The 15,914-nt window shown below is 42.4% G+C and overlaps 1 protein-coding gene and 1 long non-coding RNA gene across 2 annotated transcripts; one reads left to right on the top strand and one right to left on the bottom strand.

Moving 5' to 3' along the window:
* Positions 1-3,209: 3,209 nt before the first annotated feature.
* On the top strand, positions 3,210-5,288 carry LOC115669779 (peroxidase 64-like). Its single transcript, XM_030590903.2, has 4 exons — positions 3,210-3,469; positions 3,763-3,951; positions 4,099-4,261; positions 4,571-5,288. Exons 1-4 carry the CDS (start codon positions 3,266-3,268, stop codon positions 4,963-4,965), a joined length of 951 nt encoding a protein of 316 aa, XP_030446763.1. The 5' UTR covers positions 3,210-3,265; the 3' UTR covers positions 4,966-5,288.
* Positions 5,199-6,607, bottom strand: LOC130140777 (uncharacterized). The gene is made up of 2 exons (XR_008818772.1): positions 6,418-6,607; positions 5,199-5,381 (listed from the first exon to the last, which is right to left on the bottom strand). It is a non-coding gene; the product is annotated as an uncharacterized LOC130140777 (long non-coding RNA).
* Between the last annotated feature and the right edge of the window lie 9,307 nt (positions 6,608-15,914).

Here is a 15,914-nt window from a genome sequence, read left to right as displayed (position 1 = left end):
CTATGACTATCTTAAATTTATTAAAATTTCTTTCTCTTTGTTAATTTAAAAATATTTGCTCGTTCTCATTGGTCAATATACTGACATTGTCAATATTTTTTCCTTTAAACTTTCTTTTCTTCTAAAAAAAACTCTTAAATTTTCTTAAAAAAAGGAAAAACTCCCTTATTGAAATTCAACGCATTTTCTTTTTTGGTCGAAAAATTCAGTGCATTCAATGTGCAAATTTTCTTGAATTTTTCTAACCAGTCACCATGTGGGCCCATTAGTATTGTGAGTTGAGCCCATTAGATTCATCCCATTTGGGCCTCTTACATACTACTTTTTTATTGGGCCACAAAACAACAATTCTCTTTAAGCCCACCTATTTAAGTCGCTTAACGGGAAAATTACCAAAAAAGTTGTAAACCTATTGCAATTGTGCCAATTTAGTCTTAAACTTTTTACATTTGTGCCAATTCAGCCCATCCGTCCAATTTTGGCCGGGCAGCACGTGACAATTTTTTAAATATTTTTTGAATTTTTTATTAATTTTCTTTTCTTTTCTTTTCTTTCCCTTTCTTTTTTTTTTCATGCATTCATCTGAAACCTCTAGACCAGAGGCGGCGACCAACCAGAGGCAAGGTCAGCCCCTTCAGCTGCTGGCGAGGGTGAGCCTCGCCCGCCCCTGGCAAGGTCAACCTCGCCAGTGGTTGGCGAGCGACGAGTTTGAGCCTTGCCATGGCTGGGCGAGGCTCGAACTCGCTCGTGACGGCGAGAATGAGCCTCACCATGGCTGGGCGAGGATGAGCCTTACCATGGTTGAGGGAGGTCAGCCCCTTCGGTCACTAGTGCGGCTTGACCTCATCATTGTTGGGTGAGGCCGACCTCGTCAGTTGTCGACGATTTTGAATCTCGCCAGCCACTAGAGAGGTCGACCTCGCTCAGCGACGGGGAGGTTGAGCCTCGCCAGGGGTGGGTGAGGCTCACCCTCGTTAGCGGTCGGTGGGGTCGACCTCGCTGGCCCCCGCTTTTGGCCAATTATCAGTTCTGGGGACCGGCTAGAGGTTGAAGATGAATGTGGAAAAAAAAAAAAGAAAGGGAAAGAAAAGAAAAGAAAAGAATAAAAATTCGAAAATATTAAAAAAATTGCCACGTCAGCATTGGCCGGACGGCTGGCGCGGGTTAGCGTCCACGTCAACGCCGGCCGGCCAAAATTAGCCGGATGGACTGAATTAGCACAAATGCAAAAGATTTAGGACCAAATTGACCAAAAAAATAGATTTCAGACTGAATTGACACAATTGTAATAGATTTAGAACTGTTTTGGTAATTTTCCTATCACTTAACTATACTTAATACTAAAATAATTGATAAACACTCCTTGAGAATAGTCATTTCTGTCGGAGGAATAATTCTTATATGTTGATTCAGCAGATGCAAATCCACAATATAATTCTCATCAAAAGTTTGTGAAAAAATAACTTCGGATAAGTAAAATTTTGCACGTAACAGGGTTTTGGTTTTAGTAAAGTGAGATGTGTATCTTCGGGAACCTTAATTTTCAGCACCTATATCTCATTTACCTAATATCCAGTGGGCTATAACAGATGTCAAGTCAAAGTTTAGAAAGCAAATTCGTTTATAATTTGAAAATGCAAGTTCCAACTAGGTTTGAAGTGACGGGGCATGCCTAGGATTCGTACCCGTAGAGCGGCTCATCCGATGAGAACTGTTCACTCTAGCATAGGTCATGAGAACATGTTTGACTCACCTAATGCGCAGGATCTTGTCCATGCTACTGAATAATTCCTTAGAAATCTAAGGGACGGTGGGGATTAGTTACTTAAATTTCTGGGAATAGCATTATTCTGTCATATAGTAGTTGGATGCAGATGGACCGCTTAATCCAACGGATAAGTCCAAGTATCTTCAACTGATTAAGCCAAGATAATGCATCGAAGACTAAACAAAGATAATTTTATAAAGGGTATGGTGCGTACTTGAAGAATGCCCGAGACAAGAGACTTCGGTTAGCCACTTATAGGGTTTGACTCGATGAACAGGTCACTTGTACGGTTTATGCGTAACCGATTGATTACATTGCTTAAATCATCTTACTCATATGTTTTCAGGTGCCACTAACTTTTAATCACGAATGACTTATGTTTTTTCGTGTCACCACATGGGATTATTCGGTACGGACAAAATATTATCTCGACCTTGGATAGATTCCAATTTGATAAGCTAACCGAACAAGCAACAACTAGTTGACCCGGATTACATTACTCCAAAATGCCTGTAGTCGTTGGACCCTATCCACCAAACATTATTCTCCTTGTCTCTCTTATATCAATGCTTTTGCAGGGTCTACTTCTATGCTAATGAACTTGCTTTTGCAAGGTCTAATTCTTTTCTACGAACTTTGGCATCTCTTTACTTGGTTTCAAATCGACCCCAAAATTAGAAGGAGAAAGGTGGACGAAAGTGACTCGTCACACTATCAGCCGCATACGGCACTAAATCTAATATCGCACGCACAGAAGGTGAAACTAAAAATAACGGTAATCATTGTTAATTGTGCCTTGAATTTGCAATTAACTGACCCAGACTTGATTAGGTTTCGAATTGAGCTATGAAGTTACCCGGCGGATGACAACACTTGAATTTAGTCCGTGTGCACAAGCCTGGAAATCTAGAGGATTGAACCCAGACGCCCGGCGACTGACATAGTAGATTCAGCGCTTGTGCTTAGAATGTCCAGCCATCTTGTTCTGGATGTCCAGCTGATGGACCAAAAGGATCCGCGGATGATAGCCGGGCATCGAGCCAGTTTGGGGCTGAGCAGTCTGCCTCGGAAAATTATAAAGGCCGCACATTCGACCATCTGTCCAGACTTCTTAATCTTTAGAGTTTAACTTGACCTAAACAGTTGATCTTGAAACATCTGTTTAGACACAGGATCAAAAGACTATTTATTTCCCTCCTGATCGACAAGTTGACTATAGTTGTTCAAACTAGAACAATAGTTATCAAATGTGACATTGAGTTGTCGTTTTATGCAATGAGTTTGCTTCAAGAACGCTACTCCACTAGCCAACAGTGGTTCTTGATCACCAAATTTGCCAACCAACCCTATCTTTTCTCCAATTAACAACCTCAATCTGTGTGACGCGTGACCCCTTTTAACATCACTGTATAAATACCTTCATCAGGTCCTTCATGATTCATCAGGAAGCACTATTCCTACGTGACTTGCAAAATCTACTCAGAAAAAGCTCCGAATATGGCATTCCTAGTTGCTCTCGTCTCTGCTTTTCTCATCCTTCAAATTCTCTCTCCTACCGATGCACTGAGCACAAACTACTATGACCACGCTTGCCCACAGCTCGAGGCTACGGTCACAGCTGCTGTCAAGAAAGCCCTAGTGAATGACAATACTGTTCCAGCTGCACTCTTGAGGATGCACTTTCACGACTGCTTCATTAGAGTATACTCATTTCTCTTCCTCTCCTTCTTAACCTTATTATTTCTTTCCATCTTTATATAGTAAAACCTATCTCATACGGATTACCTGATTCATATGGTTAGTTGGGTATTCTATGGTTCCGGATTGATATGCGTAATTAAGGCAGAGTTCCATGTCATAAACCAATGTGTCTTACACCAGTGATCGTCACTTCCTTATGTATAGCTGATGTTATTTATGTGAACTGCTCTGATAGATTATAGTGGTCAAATTGGAGCAATATTAATGTATGTTGGCTTCGGTATGAAAAATAGGGGTGTGATGGTTCTGTGCTGCTGAACTCAACGAGAGGCAACACAGCAGAGAAAGATGGACCTCCCAATATTTCACTGCATGCATTCTATGTGATCGACAATGCGAAGAAGGCAGTGGAAGCACTGTGCCCTGGTGTCGTCTCCTGTGCCGACATCTTGGCTCTCGCTGCTCGCGATGCTGTCTCTCTGGTTCGTCCTCATAATTAGAATATGTCAATCTATTGACTTGTGGTTCAACATTGCAAGAGCAAAAAACAATTCAACTTAAGATGAAATTGCTATTGAAGGGTTATGAATGTTTATCTTTATATTCCATATGATGTTTCTGGTATATAGTCTGGAGGACCCACTTGGAATGTGCCAAAAGGGAGGCTAGATGGAAGAATATCAATGGCAAGTGACACCAGGCAATTACCAGCTCCCATCTTCAACATCTCTCAACTCCAACAAAGCTTCTCCCAGAGAGGCCTTTCCATGGAAGATTTAGTGGCTCTATCCGGTAAGACATTACACATTAACGTTTGCGAAAGCTTTAAAAAAAATTAAATGTTTCTTTTTTTGGTAGAAAAATTAAAGGTTTGAATGTGTCAACATTTTCGGCAAGATTTAATTGTGATTTCAACTATGAAAAGGGTAAAATTGCATACTTTGCACTATCCATTCACAGAATATACTTTATGACATGACCGTTTAGTTTTTTACCACGTCATCACGTGATGTGATTTTGCAATATTTACTTATTGCTTATTAGACCACGTAATCGCTAAGCCGTGTAACCGTAAAATTACTTTTTTTCGCATGCATGCAGGAGGCCACACGCTGGGATTTGCTCACTGCTCGTCATTCCAAAACAGGATCCACAACTTCAGCCCCGCCGCCGACGTTGACCCATCGCTGAGCCCGTCCTTCGCGGCAAACCTACGCAACGTGTGCCCATTGCACAACACGGTGAAGAACGCGGGATCGACAATGGACTCGACCTTCACCATCTTCGACAACGTCTACTTCAAGATGCTCCTTCAGGGCCAGAGCATCTTCACTTCGGATCAAGCCCTGCTCACGACCCCACAGACCAAGGCCTTGGTCACCAAGTTTGCGAGCTCGCAGCAGGAGTTCAATAACGCCTTCATCCAGTCCATGATCAAGATGAGCAGCTTGACCGGTGGCCAAGAGATTAGGCTCGACTGTAAGGTGGTTCGTTAGATATTATTTGAACTTGGTCTGGTTTCGAGAGAGAGATTTGTTTTTAAGAAAGAAGGACGATTGTCATTTGGAGAAAATAAAGAAGGGTTTGTTAATGTGGGTTGTTGAAGATATGATTGGAGATATTGATCCTAATTGATATTGATTCTGATAGTGGACTGATTGATTCAATCAGTATCCATAATTGATTCAGTAGATTAGGAAATGTAATCCTTCATATTTCTTTTTCCTAATTTTGTCTTTATTCATTGTCCTATAAATAGGGACGTGTACATGTATACAAAACAGATCAATGCAAGAAAATTCCTCTCTTCTTCACTTTCTGTCATGTTATCAGAGCTTTCATTCCTGACCTATCTTCCGCGATCCTAGAATTGCCTCCGTTGTCTTTCTGGTTTGTTGTTGCATATTCTGTCCTGCGAAACAAATCAGCAAACCAGGTAGGAATTCAATTTCTATACCATGCCCAAGGATAAAAACACAAACACCAGTGATGGCCATAATCCTTCAATGGAGGAAGCCTGAAATCCAAACCTCAGATCAGATTGATCTGCCTGAAGAAGAGAGGATTTCTGGCCAACACTCGGCTGGTTCTGCCCCAGCTCCAGTTCATGTTTCTGGGCCCATCCAGTGGCCACCAATTCAGTGGTTTCCGATTCAAGGCCAGTGGCCCACTGGACCAAGTCAGACGTGGACTCAATATGGGCCAGAGAAGATGGAGCTCCAAGGCTTGGAACACAACCCAGTGGAGGTGGGCCATTTCCATTCACACCTGGAGCAAACGCAAATGATGGATCGGGTTGGACGGGTTAGGGTAATAGACCCAAACCCACTCACCCGGGTCTAGGGACAAATCCTACCCGGCTTTCCAACCCGGATTCCAACCCAGTTTCATCCCGTACACAATACCAGGCAGCAGCGGCCGCTCGGAACCCGGCGATCCCCTCTACACTTCGCCGGCCGACAGACCAGAACTCCGGCTCATAAACATGTAGCTCGCCAGTCCAGACAACTACACCGCCTGGGCTCGAGATCTCCAGCGTGCTCTGGTCACGAAAGATAAGGACGGCTTCCTCGATGGATCCGTCCTCTTTCCGACCGATGAGAGATTATAGCAGCACTGGCGACGATGCAATCAACTAGTATGCACCTGGATCGGGAATTGCTTGGCACCCAATGTCGCGGCCGGACTCCCACCAACAGAAGATTCAAAGACAATTTGGGAGAATATATGGGAAATGTACGGGAAGTTAGATCAAGCGAAATTGTTCGCACTCACTCAAGCCCTATCCGAGTTGAAACAGGGCAACCTTTTGGCCACCACATGCTTCAATCGGCTCTCGGCTCTATGGAATGAGCTCGAGGCGGCCAAGGAACAACTTGAGGGACCCGAAGCCACTCTCCGACAATACCATGAAATGAAAGAACGAGAAAAGGTTATGAGATTCTTACTCATTCTCAACGACACATACTCTGTCTTTCGGTCACAGGTTTTGGCGGTGGATCCAATGTTGTCACTCAGCCGGATCTATCAGCTGGCTATCCAAGAGGAGAGCCAACAATTAGCCGCGGCCGAGCACGGGCGAATCGAGAGTATTGCCCTCGGAGCAGTGACAAAATCGCCATACCGAAGCATCGGGAGCAGCGTTGGAAGAAGATAGAAACTGTAAAGGAAACCGAGTGGACGGCCAGGATAGCAAAGCAGGATCCAACGCCCATTATCTAATCTCCCCATAAGTCGAATCAAGTGGCCCGTATGGTGCCACGTCAGCCTCAACTTTCAAACCATCTAATGCCTCACGAGGCGCCACATCAGCATAAAGAAATAGTGGGCAAAATTCCAAAATAAAAGGTAACTTTTGTGACTACTGTAAACGCCTACACCATACTATTGATACGTGCTGAAAATTACTTGGAAAGCCAAACGATAAAGAAAAAAGGGAGAGAGATTTTTCTGCTTATCAGGTTTTGGCACAAGGATTGCAACAAACAATTACTCAGGATGAGTACCTAAACATTATGAAATCTCTGAGTCAATTACGGACCACGGAAAAGACTGGAAGCTTTTCAGGTACTTTTTTTCTCAAAAAGGAATTCAATTTCGGATGATGCATGGATAATTGATTCGGGTGCCAATGACCATATAATCTGCAATGAGCAATTTTTTCATGTTCAAAGAAAACCTCATTCTTCCGTATTTATACGTCTTCCAATGGAAACACCACTCTTGTCAACAAAATAGGCTATGTCTATCTCAGTCCAAACATTATCCTAAAAAATGTCCTATATATCCTGGATTTCAAGTTCAATCTCATATCAGTTTCCAAAATCTGTGAGGATAATTCTTATTGTGCTATATTCAATTTCGACAATTGTTTTTTTTAGGACCATTTGACTGGCAAACTGATGGGCTTGGGTAGTATCGCACAAGGACTATATTTTTGCACAAATTTATCGAAAAATTTTGAATTGTTAAATAATAGCATCTCTTGTAAAGCTACTATTAGCAATAAAACTCTTATTTCTCATTAACGTTTGGGTCATAGTGCTCGTTTTCCTCTCCCAAAATGTCCAATTTGTCCTTTAGCCAAACAATCCAGAGCATCGTTTCCAATTAGCACATCTTGAGCTACTAATCCTTTTTCTTTGATTCATATGGATATTTAGGGTCCCTGTCATGCTCCACATCACGATGGATCCTGGTTTTTCCTTACTATTGTTGATGATTATACTCGCACCACTTGGGTATTTCTTATGCAATCAAAGGGACAAACTTTTTCTCATCTATCAAAATTCCTTTCCATGGTCAAAAATTAGTTTGACAAACAGTCCAAAGGATCCATACCAATAATGGACGAGAATTTTTCACTAGTGAATGCAATTCCTTTCTATCTAATCAAGAGACACCCCATGAAAGCTCATGCACCTACACTCCCCAACAAAATGGGATTGTAGAACGCAAACATCGACACCTCTTGGAAGTAGCTCAAGCTCTAAAATACCAAGGCCAATTCTAGAAAATTTTTGGGGGAGAGTGTGTGGTCACGGTAGCCTATTTAATTAATTGTATGCCAACTCGAATCCTTAAAGGTCGAACACCTTTTGAAATGCTTTATGGAAAGCAACCTGGGATTGATCATCTAAGAGTCTTTGGATGCTTATGTTATGTTATAACTGTGGGCCCTCGGGATAAGATGGATCCCCATGCCCTTCAATGTGTTTTCATGGGCTACTCCTCTCTACAGAACGGTTATCAGGTTATGGAGATATCTTCAGGCCGTTTTCTTGTAAGCCGAGACATTTTTCACGAAGATGTATTTCCATTCCAAGCAATGGTGTCTTCGTCCCAACCAACTATCTCTTCATCCAGTCATAGACTTCTTTTTATCAGAAAGAAGATTTATCTAGGGATCCTCCATATTTTCTTGCTACACAGGAGCAAGCCATGCCAGCCAGTCCTGACTTATCAGACGCAACAACAGAATCCCCAAATATACCTTCTGATGAAAATCATTCGGCCGATTCACCAATGGTATCTCCATCACCTCTCATTATTGAATCTTCTCCGGCAGTTCTTGAAGAAACGATGACTAAACAAGCTCGACGCTCTAGGTGTCATGTTTGCCCTCCCACATGGACAAAAGATTATATATGTCCCACGTTGAATTCTCCAGGTACACATTACCCAGTACCCTCGTATGTTTCTTTTAGTCAACTATCACCGGAACACACATGTTGCATTAGTCGTATCTCTGAGGAATAGGAACCGTCCTCTTATATAGAAGCAGCACGTGATCCACGATGGCAAATTGCCATGGAAGCTGAGTTGCATGCTCTTATGGAAAATCACACATGGGATATTGTTCCATTACCTTCACATCGTAAACCCATAGGATGCAAGTGGGTATACAAGATAAAATACAAAGCAGACGGTTCCATTGAACGATACAAGGCTCGCCTAGTTGCTAAAGGATTCACACAACGAGAAGGTTTTGATTACCACGAGACTTTTTCTCCAGTTGCAAAAGAGGTAACTGTTCGTTCTTTTCTATCCATTGCTGCTTTTCGCAATTGGCAAGTGCATCAAATGGATGTTCATAATCCCTTTTTATATGGGGATTTGGAAGAAGAAATCTACATGAAACTTTCACAGGGCTTACGGAGACAGGAGGAGTCTCGAGTATGTCATCTTCGAAAATCCCTGTAAGGACTTAAACAGACATCTCGGCAATGGTATGCCAAATTTACTAATACACTCACAGATGCAGGCTTCCAACACTCTAAGCATGATTATGCTTTGTTTACGTGGAACAGAGGTACATCATCAATTTATTTATTAATATATGTTGATGATATACTTATCATGGGAAATGATGAATATGCTATTAAGAAATTCAAAGAATATCTGCATTCTACTTTTCATATCAAAGATTTGGAACCTCCCAAATACTTTCTTGGAATCAAGATAGCTCGATCTGACAAAGGAATTTGCCTTAGCCAACGGAATTTTGTTTTGGAGATCATCTCAGAAGCGGGTTTGTCAAGTTGTAAACCAATGGTTATACCAATTGAGCAAAATGTTAAGATGGCATCATATGAATATGACATGGGATCATCTATTAATAATGACCCATTACTTAAAGACCCATTTGGATATCAGCGACTCATTGGAAAGTTGATATATCTTACCATGACAAAACCTAATATATGTTATGCAGTGCAGAACCCAAAATAGTCTCATATGAATGCAGCACTAAAGGTAGTAAAATATTTGAAGGGATGTCCCGGACTTGGGATACTTTTATCTCGACATTGTGATATGAAGATGACTGCCTATTGCGATACGGATTATGCTACTTGTCCAATGATGAGAAGATCTATCACTGGTTTTTGCATCAAACTAGGAAAATCATTAATTTCATGGAAGACTAAGAAACAGTCAATTGTTTCATTATCGTCAGTCGAATTAGAATATCGAGCCATGATGAAAACTGTTTGCGAGATAGTTTGGATACGGGGATTACTCTCGGATCTTGGAGTTAAAATTGATGGACCAAGTGAATTATTTCGTGATAATGATGCAGCACTCAAACTAGCATCGAATCCAATTTTTCATGAAAGGATGAAACACATAGAGGTTGATTGTCACTTCACTCGAGAAAAAATCCAGGAAGGAACACTTGTGACGAGAGGAATTGGAACCGTGGAACAACCTGTGGCTATCTTCACTAAACCATTATGTCATAAATAACACTCATATCTACTAAGCAAGCTAGGCGTCTTTGACATATACAGATCGTCAGCTTGAGGGGGAGTGTTGAAGATATGATTGGAGATATTGATCCTAATTGATATTGATTCTGATAGTGGACTGATTGATTCAATCAATATCCGTAATTGATTTAGTAGATTACCAAATGTAATCTTTTATATTTCTTTTTCCTAATTTTGTCTTTATTCATTGTCCTATAAATAGGGACGTGTACATGTATACAAAACAGATCAATACAAGAAAATTCCTCTCTTCTTCACTTTTTGTCATGGGTGTAGTCAATGTGTGATTAATTTGGATTAGACTCTTGCTGTTGTGTCTTCCATCATTAAATTCAATGGTGACCAACAGAAATGGAGCTAATAAGAATGCTTTAATGATTTTGCATTTGTATTTTCCCATTTATATTTATGAAGGGTGTTGTGATCCATTCTTGTGGTCTCATTGATCATACTATCAAGAAACGTGATGGGTTATCACTTGATAAGGTAATTTGTGTGTTACGGGAAATACGAAGTAAAAAAAACTACAAAATTAGAATGACGAAACATGATGTATCCGTAGTAGAAATACTTTTTCCAGGGTGCAGTAGGACCGTGTCCAAACAGAAACTATATTATTAAGACGAATAAATATTATGTAACATCATTCTAAAATTTTGTCCGAGAAAAAAAAGCTTACTCTATGAATTGTAAATCTTTTTCTGTGATTAAGGCAATAATTTGCTGGCTTCCATGGGTTAAATGCGGGCTTCCTCAAATGAGCCCATCATGTAATAGCCTGACAGCACTAGAGATCTTTCTATCCTTTCCAACTTCAATTGACTAAAGAGTCTACGAATTATTTTTTTAGATCGGTCCTACTCTATCTCTCACTCACGATACACACTCAGACTTGCGCCCCACCTCTTGTAGGGCGTGGGCGTCGAAACCCACATCTTAAACTACACGGCCCCACCCCTACCTCCTGCGAAGGTGGGGATTCGAACTCCCCACCTCCCCCTTCTCAAGTGAGAAGGGTGGCCACTGGGGGTCCCCCAGTGGTTAAGAGTCTACGATTTCAGGTTGGATAGGTTCTACAATAGAATCGAAACCTACTTGCTTAAAACCAGTTCCAGATTCTTCGACTTGGGAACCTAGGTGGGTCACCCGAGAACCAGTTCAGAACCGAACCGGTAGGTTTCAAGCCGGTTTCTAAATTTCGGAATCGGCTTTTTCTTTCCTTTTCCAATATATTAAATGCCTAACCTTGTACACCGTATAGTACTTTCGGAGAAAAAAGAGAAGGGAATAATCTCCAAAACCTATAGTGACAGAGCTGGGAATAAAATCAAGTCAAAAACCTTAAAAAGAAAAGTTTAACGTAGAGAAAAGCGAGCACAATGGTAACCGTCATCAAATGACGGGTTGTCTGCCACAGTACAAATTAAACAGAGTAATACATAAAATTGAGTGGTCGATTTTTACCCCATTAGTCTATATAGAGATGGAAGGTTGAAGCTTCAAAAGAACAAAAAAAGTTTCTTGGATTAAAGTTCTGAGGTAATTTACAAAAATGCAAACGGTACAGTTAATTTGTTAAGAATTCTCTTAATATACGAAGGTCCATAATTCTCTAGTAATATACATGAAAAGAAATGTATTACGGTGGGTCCTAGGGACGGGTAAAAGAAGGGCAGCAATAATATGCTTAGCATCAATTGACATTCCACTAGGAAGATAAATTATTATAAATTAGAGTTTATACCACGAAAAACTTTAAATTGGTACACCCGTTACCAATTTACCAAACTAATTTTTTAACCACAAAAAACTCTAAACCGGTACACTTGTGACAAATTTACCCTCCTTTAATTTTCGTTAAATTGAATTAATACCACGAAAAATCATAAACTTATACACATGTTGACATCTATTTTTAATCGCCCAATTAAATTAAATTACACAAAATTTAGGGGTTAATGTCCTTAATTCCTAAAAGCAAAAAAATTCGTTTTAATTGCATTGCATATAGACATGAGGTTCATTTTGCATTATTAGAATGTATTTTTCTTCTTTAATTTTTTTTTATTTTTAAAAAATCTTAAATTTTTTTTTAAAAAAATTAATTTTGGATCTAGTCGGGTCGACCTGACCCGCTCCCTCTTTTCTTTCCCTTCTTTCCGCACGAGTTGGGCCCGGCCCAGCCCGCTCTCTCCTTCCCCCCACGGTCGGGCTCTCTCCCTCTCTCCTCCTTCCTTCCCCCCTGCAAGTGGCCGCCACCTAGGACAACACGGAGAAGTCGCTCCACCGCGCAAAATTGGCCACAAAAGTCTTGATTAGGAGCAAAGGCCGACGTAGAGCATTGAATGGAGGAAATAGGGGCAGAGGCTAGTGGTCGGCGGCCGCTATATAAGCCTGCAAAGAGGAGAGAGAAGTGGCGGCCAAAAAACACAGCATAGGGAGAGAGAGAGAGAGAGAGAGAGAGAGAGAGAGAGAGAGAGAGAGAGAGAGAGAGAGAGAGAGAGAGAGATTTTGAGCGATTTCTGAGAGAAACTGAGAGAAAAGAGAGAGTTGAGCGTTTGTAGGGCCTGAAGGAGAAGTCAGACAAGCATTCTCGACGAGCGTACACCGCCGGCGACCCCCAAGACGCACCTCGACCGTAGTCTCTATCAAATGATTACACGAGTTGTGTGTGAAAGAGAGAGAGACACACACAAACCAAGCGATGGAATTTGGAACGACAGGGCTCCAAGATCATAATGAGCATGCTCAGTGGTATGACATAGAAAGCAACTGTAGCTCCATACTTGGTTATAGTGGCCCTTTGAGTAGCACGAGCACCAAGATCAGAAGGGATACAAGCTTCAAGGGCGACGAAGATAAGGAATGCTACATCGAGATCACGCTAGATGTCCGCGATGATAGCGTCTTGGTTCACAACATCAAGGGAGAAGGAGACCCTAAGACGGCATTGCTCGGGAGTCGCTTGAGGCTGCAGCCCTCGTTGGTCGGTGCACAGCTGTCATTCAGGCTCAGACAAGTCTCACAAGAGCTCAAGCGAATCATGTCACGCCCCATACCCCACGAAGCGTGAGCATCCCATCTCCAGTCGTTTTTTATGCAACGCTCCCAGGATGCGTCACCGACCCAACGTTCAATCAGAGATAAGTCACATACGGAAACAACGTATATAAAAATATATATATATATATATATATACACCCGTACAAAACAACACACGTGAGACCAAGGTAGAACAGCCATCAAACAAGAATATACACTTGTACTGTTATAGTAAAACCTTTTTACACTATCCATTTGTACAACTCCAAAAACCTCAACATCGGTATTTAACTGCCACTATATCAAAAAGGGTAAGTGGCACAGGTGGTTAGGCTAACTAGGATATGAATGCTATTAAAAAAGAGACGGTCTTCGCTTCCCAGGGTACCGGCCTGCTCTAGGGCTCCCAGTCAGGGTCGAACGACTCGGTAGAATCATCTGGCAACTCCTCGGAGGCATCTTTACGACTGGGGGTCTGAAAAGTTTCGGTTTACACAACCGTGAGACGAATCTCAGTGAGTTCAACCCCTAAACTTAGGCTAGGCTAGCATGCAATCTCCTGACCAGAAATAAATATTTGAAACCATAATGCAACAACAATCAAATAATTCTCTGACCCTGCAGGTTAGGCAGTTCAATATATAATAATCACGGCAAGTACGTGGCACACATTATCACACGTACGCCAATCACATGCTCATGCACCGAGTCTCACACACTCGCATGCCAGTCCATGCATGTTCATGCATGCAAATATCGTCGACATGTCACGTATATTTCCCGGCCCACTGGCCCAAACTGGCACACTGGCAATCGCCCAATTTATTATTTATTACGACTCGAGTCAACAACATTCACGGCCCGGCGTGTCTAGCCTGCTTCAAAGTGCATGAGGTGCAGCAACCGATCTGGCCCAGTGTCTCTAGCCTGCTTCAAAGTGCATGAGGCGCAACACCGATCTCCTTACGAACCAGAGCCTGCTTCAAAGTGCATGAGGATGGTCGTCTTCCGGACGTACCGGGCATCGTCCTGCTTCAAAGTGCATGAGGACGGTATCGACCCGAACGTCATGACCCAAAGGTCCTTAGGTGATCACACAACCAATTATTATCTGAACCCAGCGTAAAACGCTTCAGGATATTTTAGGTGATCACATGCTCATGGCAGGCACGCATTCTCGCACAATTTCATCACATGCCTCACTCTTGACATACACAATGCGTGTCCATGTTATGCAATGCAATGCACCATGAGCGCCAATATAATTTAAACACTCAATATCACAACACGTGCTCAATTGACCCAATTAATACCGTGTGGCCTAACGTGCGAATCACAAATCAACAATTAATTTCAAACCAATCATTGGCCAATCGCACTCCACATAATTCAACCACACGACATGTGACATGGCAGTACGAAGTCAATCACAATTAAGCACAAATTACGTACAACCAGTCAACCCGGACATACCCGGTAATTTTTCAATGGGCTCCTAAATTGGTCATTTAATCCAATTAATCTCCTTAAATAATTCTCATTAATCCATAAATTTTCCCAATAATAATTTCTACCAATCAGTCCGAAATATACACTGATACTACCTAAGCCAGTCCAAAAATGCACCGCTAATACCTAAACCAGTCCAGAAAAATGCACTATCAGTCCTAATCCGGGTTTAGAAATTTTACTCACCTAATCCAAGGTCACGACGACGGGGAACGGTGGCCAATCACTAGTGAACAGTGAAACCGGCGACGGAATTCCCGGCGACGGAATTCCCGGCGACGGCGTGAACAGTGACTGTACGGACGGTGGTGAACAGTACGACCGTATGGACACTGTACGGGGGGACGGGTACGGTCGGCGTCGTACAGCGTGTCTGGACGGCTGGGTGGCGACGGAACGGCGATCCGAGCTCCGGCGAAGCTCCGGCGGTCCTATTTGCCGGACGGGAAAGAGAGAAAAAGAGGAAGAAAGAGAGAGAAATAGAGAGAGAAAGGGGCCGGACAAGGGTGAGCTTGAGGCTGGGGGCTGAGGTGGTCGACGGCGGGGCACGGCGGCGGTGTTCCGGTGACCGGCGGCGAGCTCCGGCAAGCCAAGCCGAGAGAGAACAAGAGGGAAAATGGGGGAGAAGCTGCTGGTCTGGGTGGTTCTGCCGAAGGGGGGGATAGAGGAGAGAGAAAGCAGTCCAAGCTAGTCAAATACAGCAGCCTAGGGGCGCCACGTGTCGCCGATTCGCGCGATTTGACCAAAACGCCTCTAATCTAACGGTTCTAAATAATCCTATCCAAATAATTGAGGGGTAAAAGGGTAAATAAGGCCAATAATGCAGCTGATAATCCATATTTAATTACCCCAAAATTTTCCCAAAATTCGGAACTGAAAACGGCCCAGGGGCAAAATGGTCATTTTTCCGGTCCCGGGGCAAAATTCCAATTTTTGCCCGAACCAACCCTCCATGAGCGTGGCCAACATAATGCGGTGTCGGAATCGCGAAATTCATCACGCAAGCCCTCGAAAATCGACTGCAAAGTTTCGGGAATAAAATAATATTATTTTTTAATTTTTGTCGAAATTCCAATTTTTGGCCATAACGACTCCTGGTATGCGTGGCCACCAAAAAATGGCAT

The sequence above is a fragment of the Syzygium oleosum genome, unplaced genomic scaffold, assembly GCF_021117445.2.
Source record: "Syzygium oleosum isolate NSW1041296 unplaced genomic scaffold, Sole_v2.1 Sole_v2.22, whole genome shotgun sequence".
Taxonomy (NCBI): Eukaryota; Viridiplantae; Streptophyta; class Magnoliopsida; order Myrtales; family Myrtaceae; genus Syzygium; species Syzygium oleosum.
This window is presented reverse-complemented; position numbering and strand designations above follow the sequence as displayed.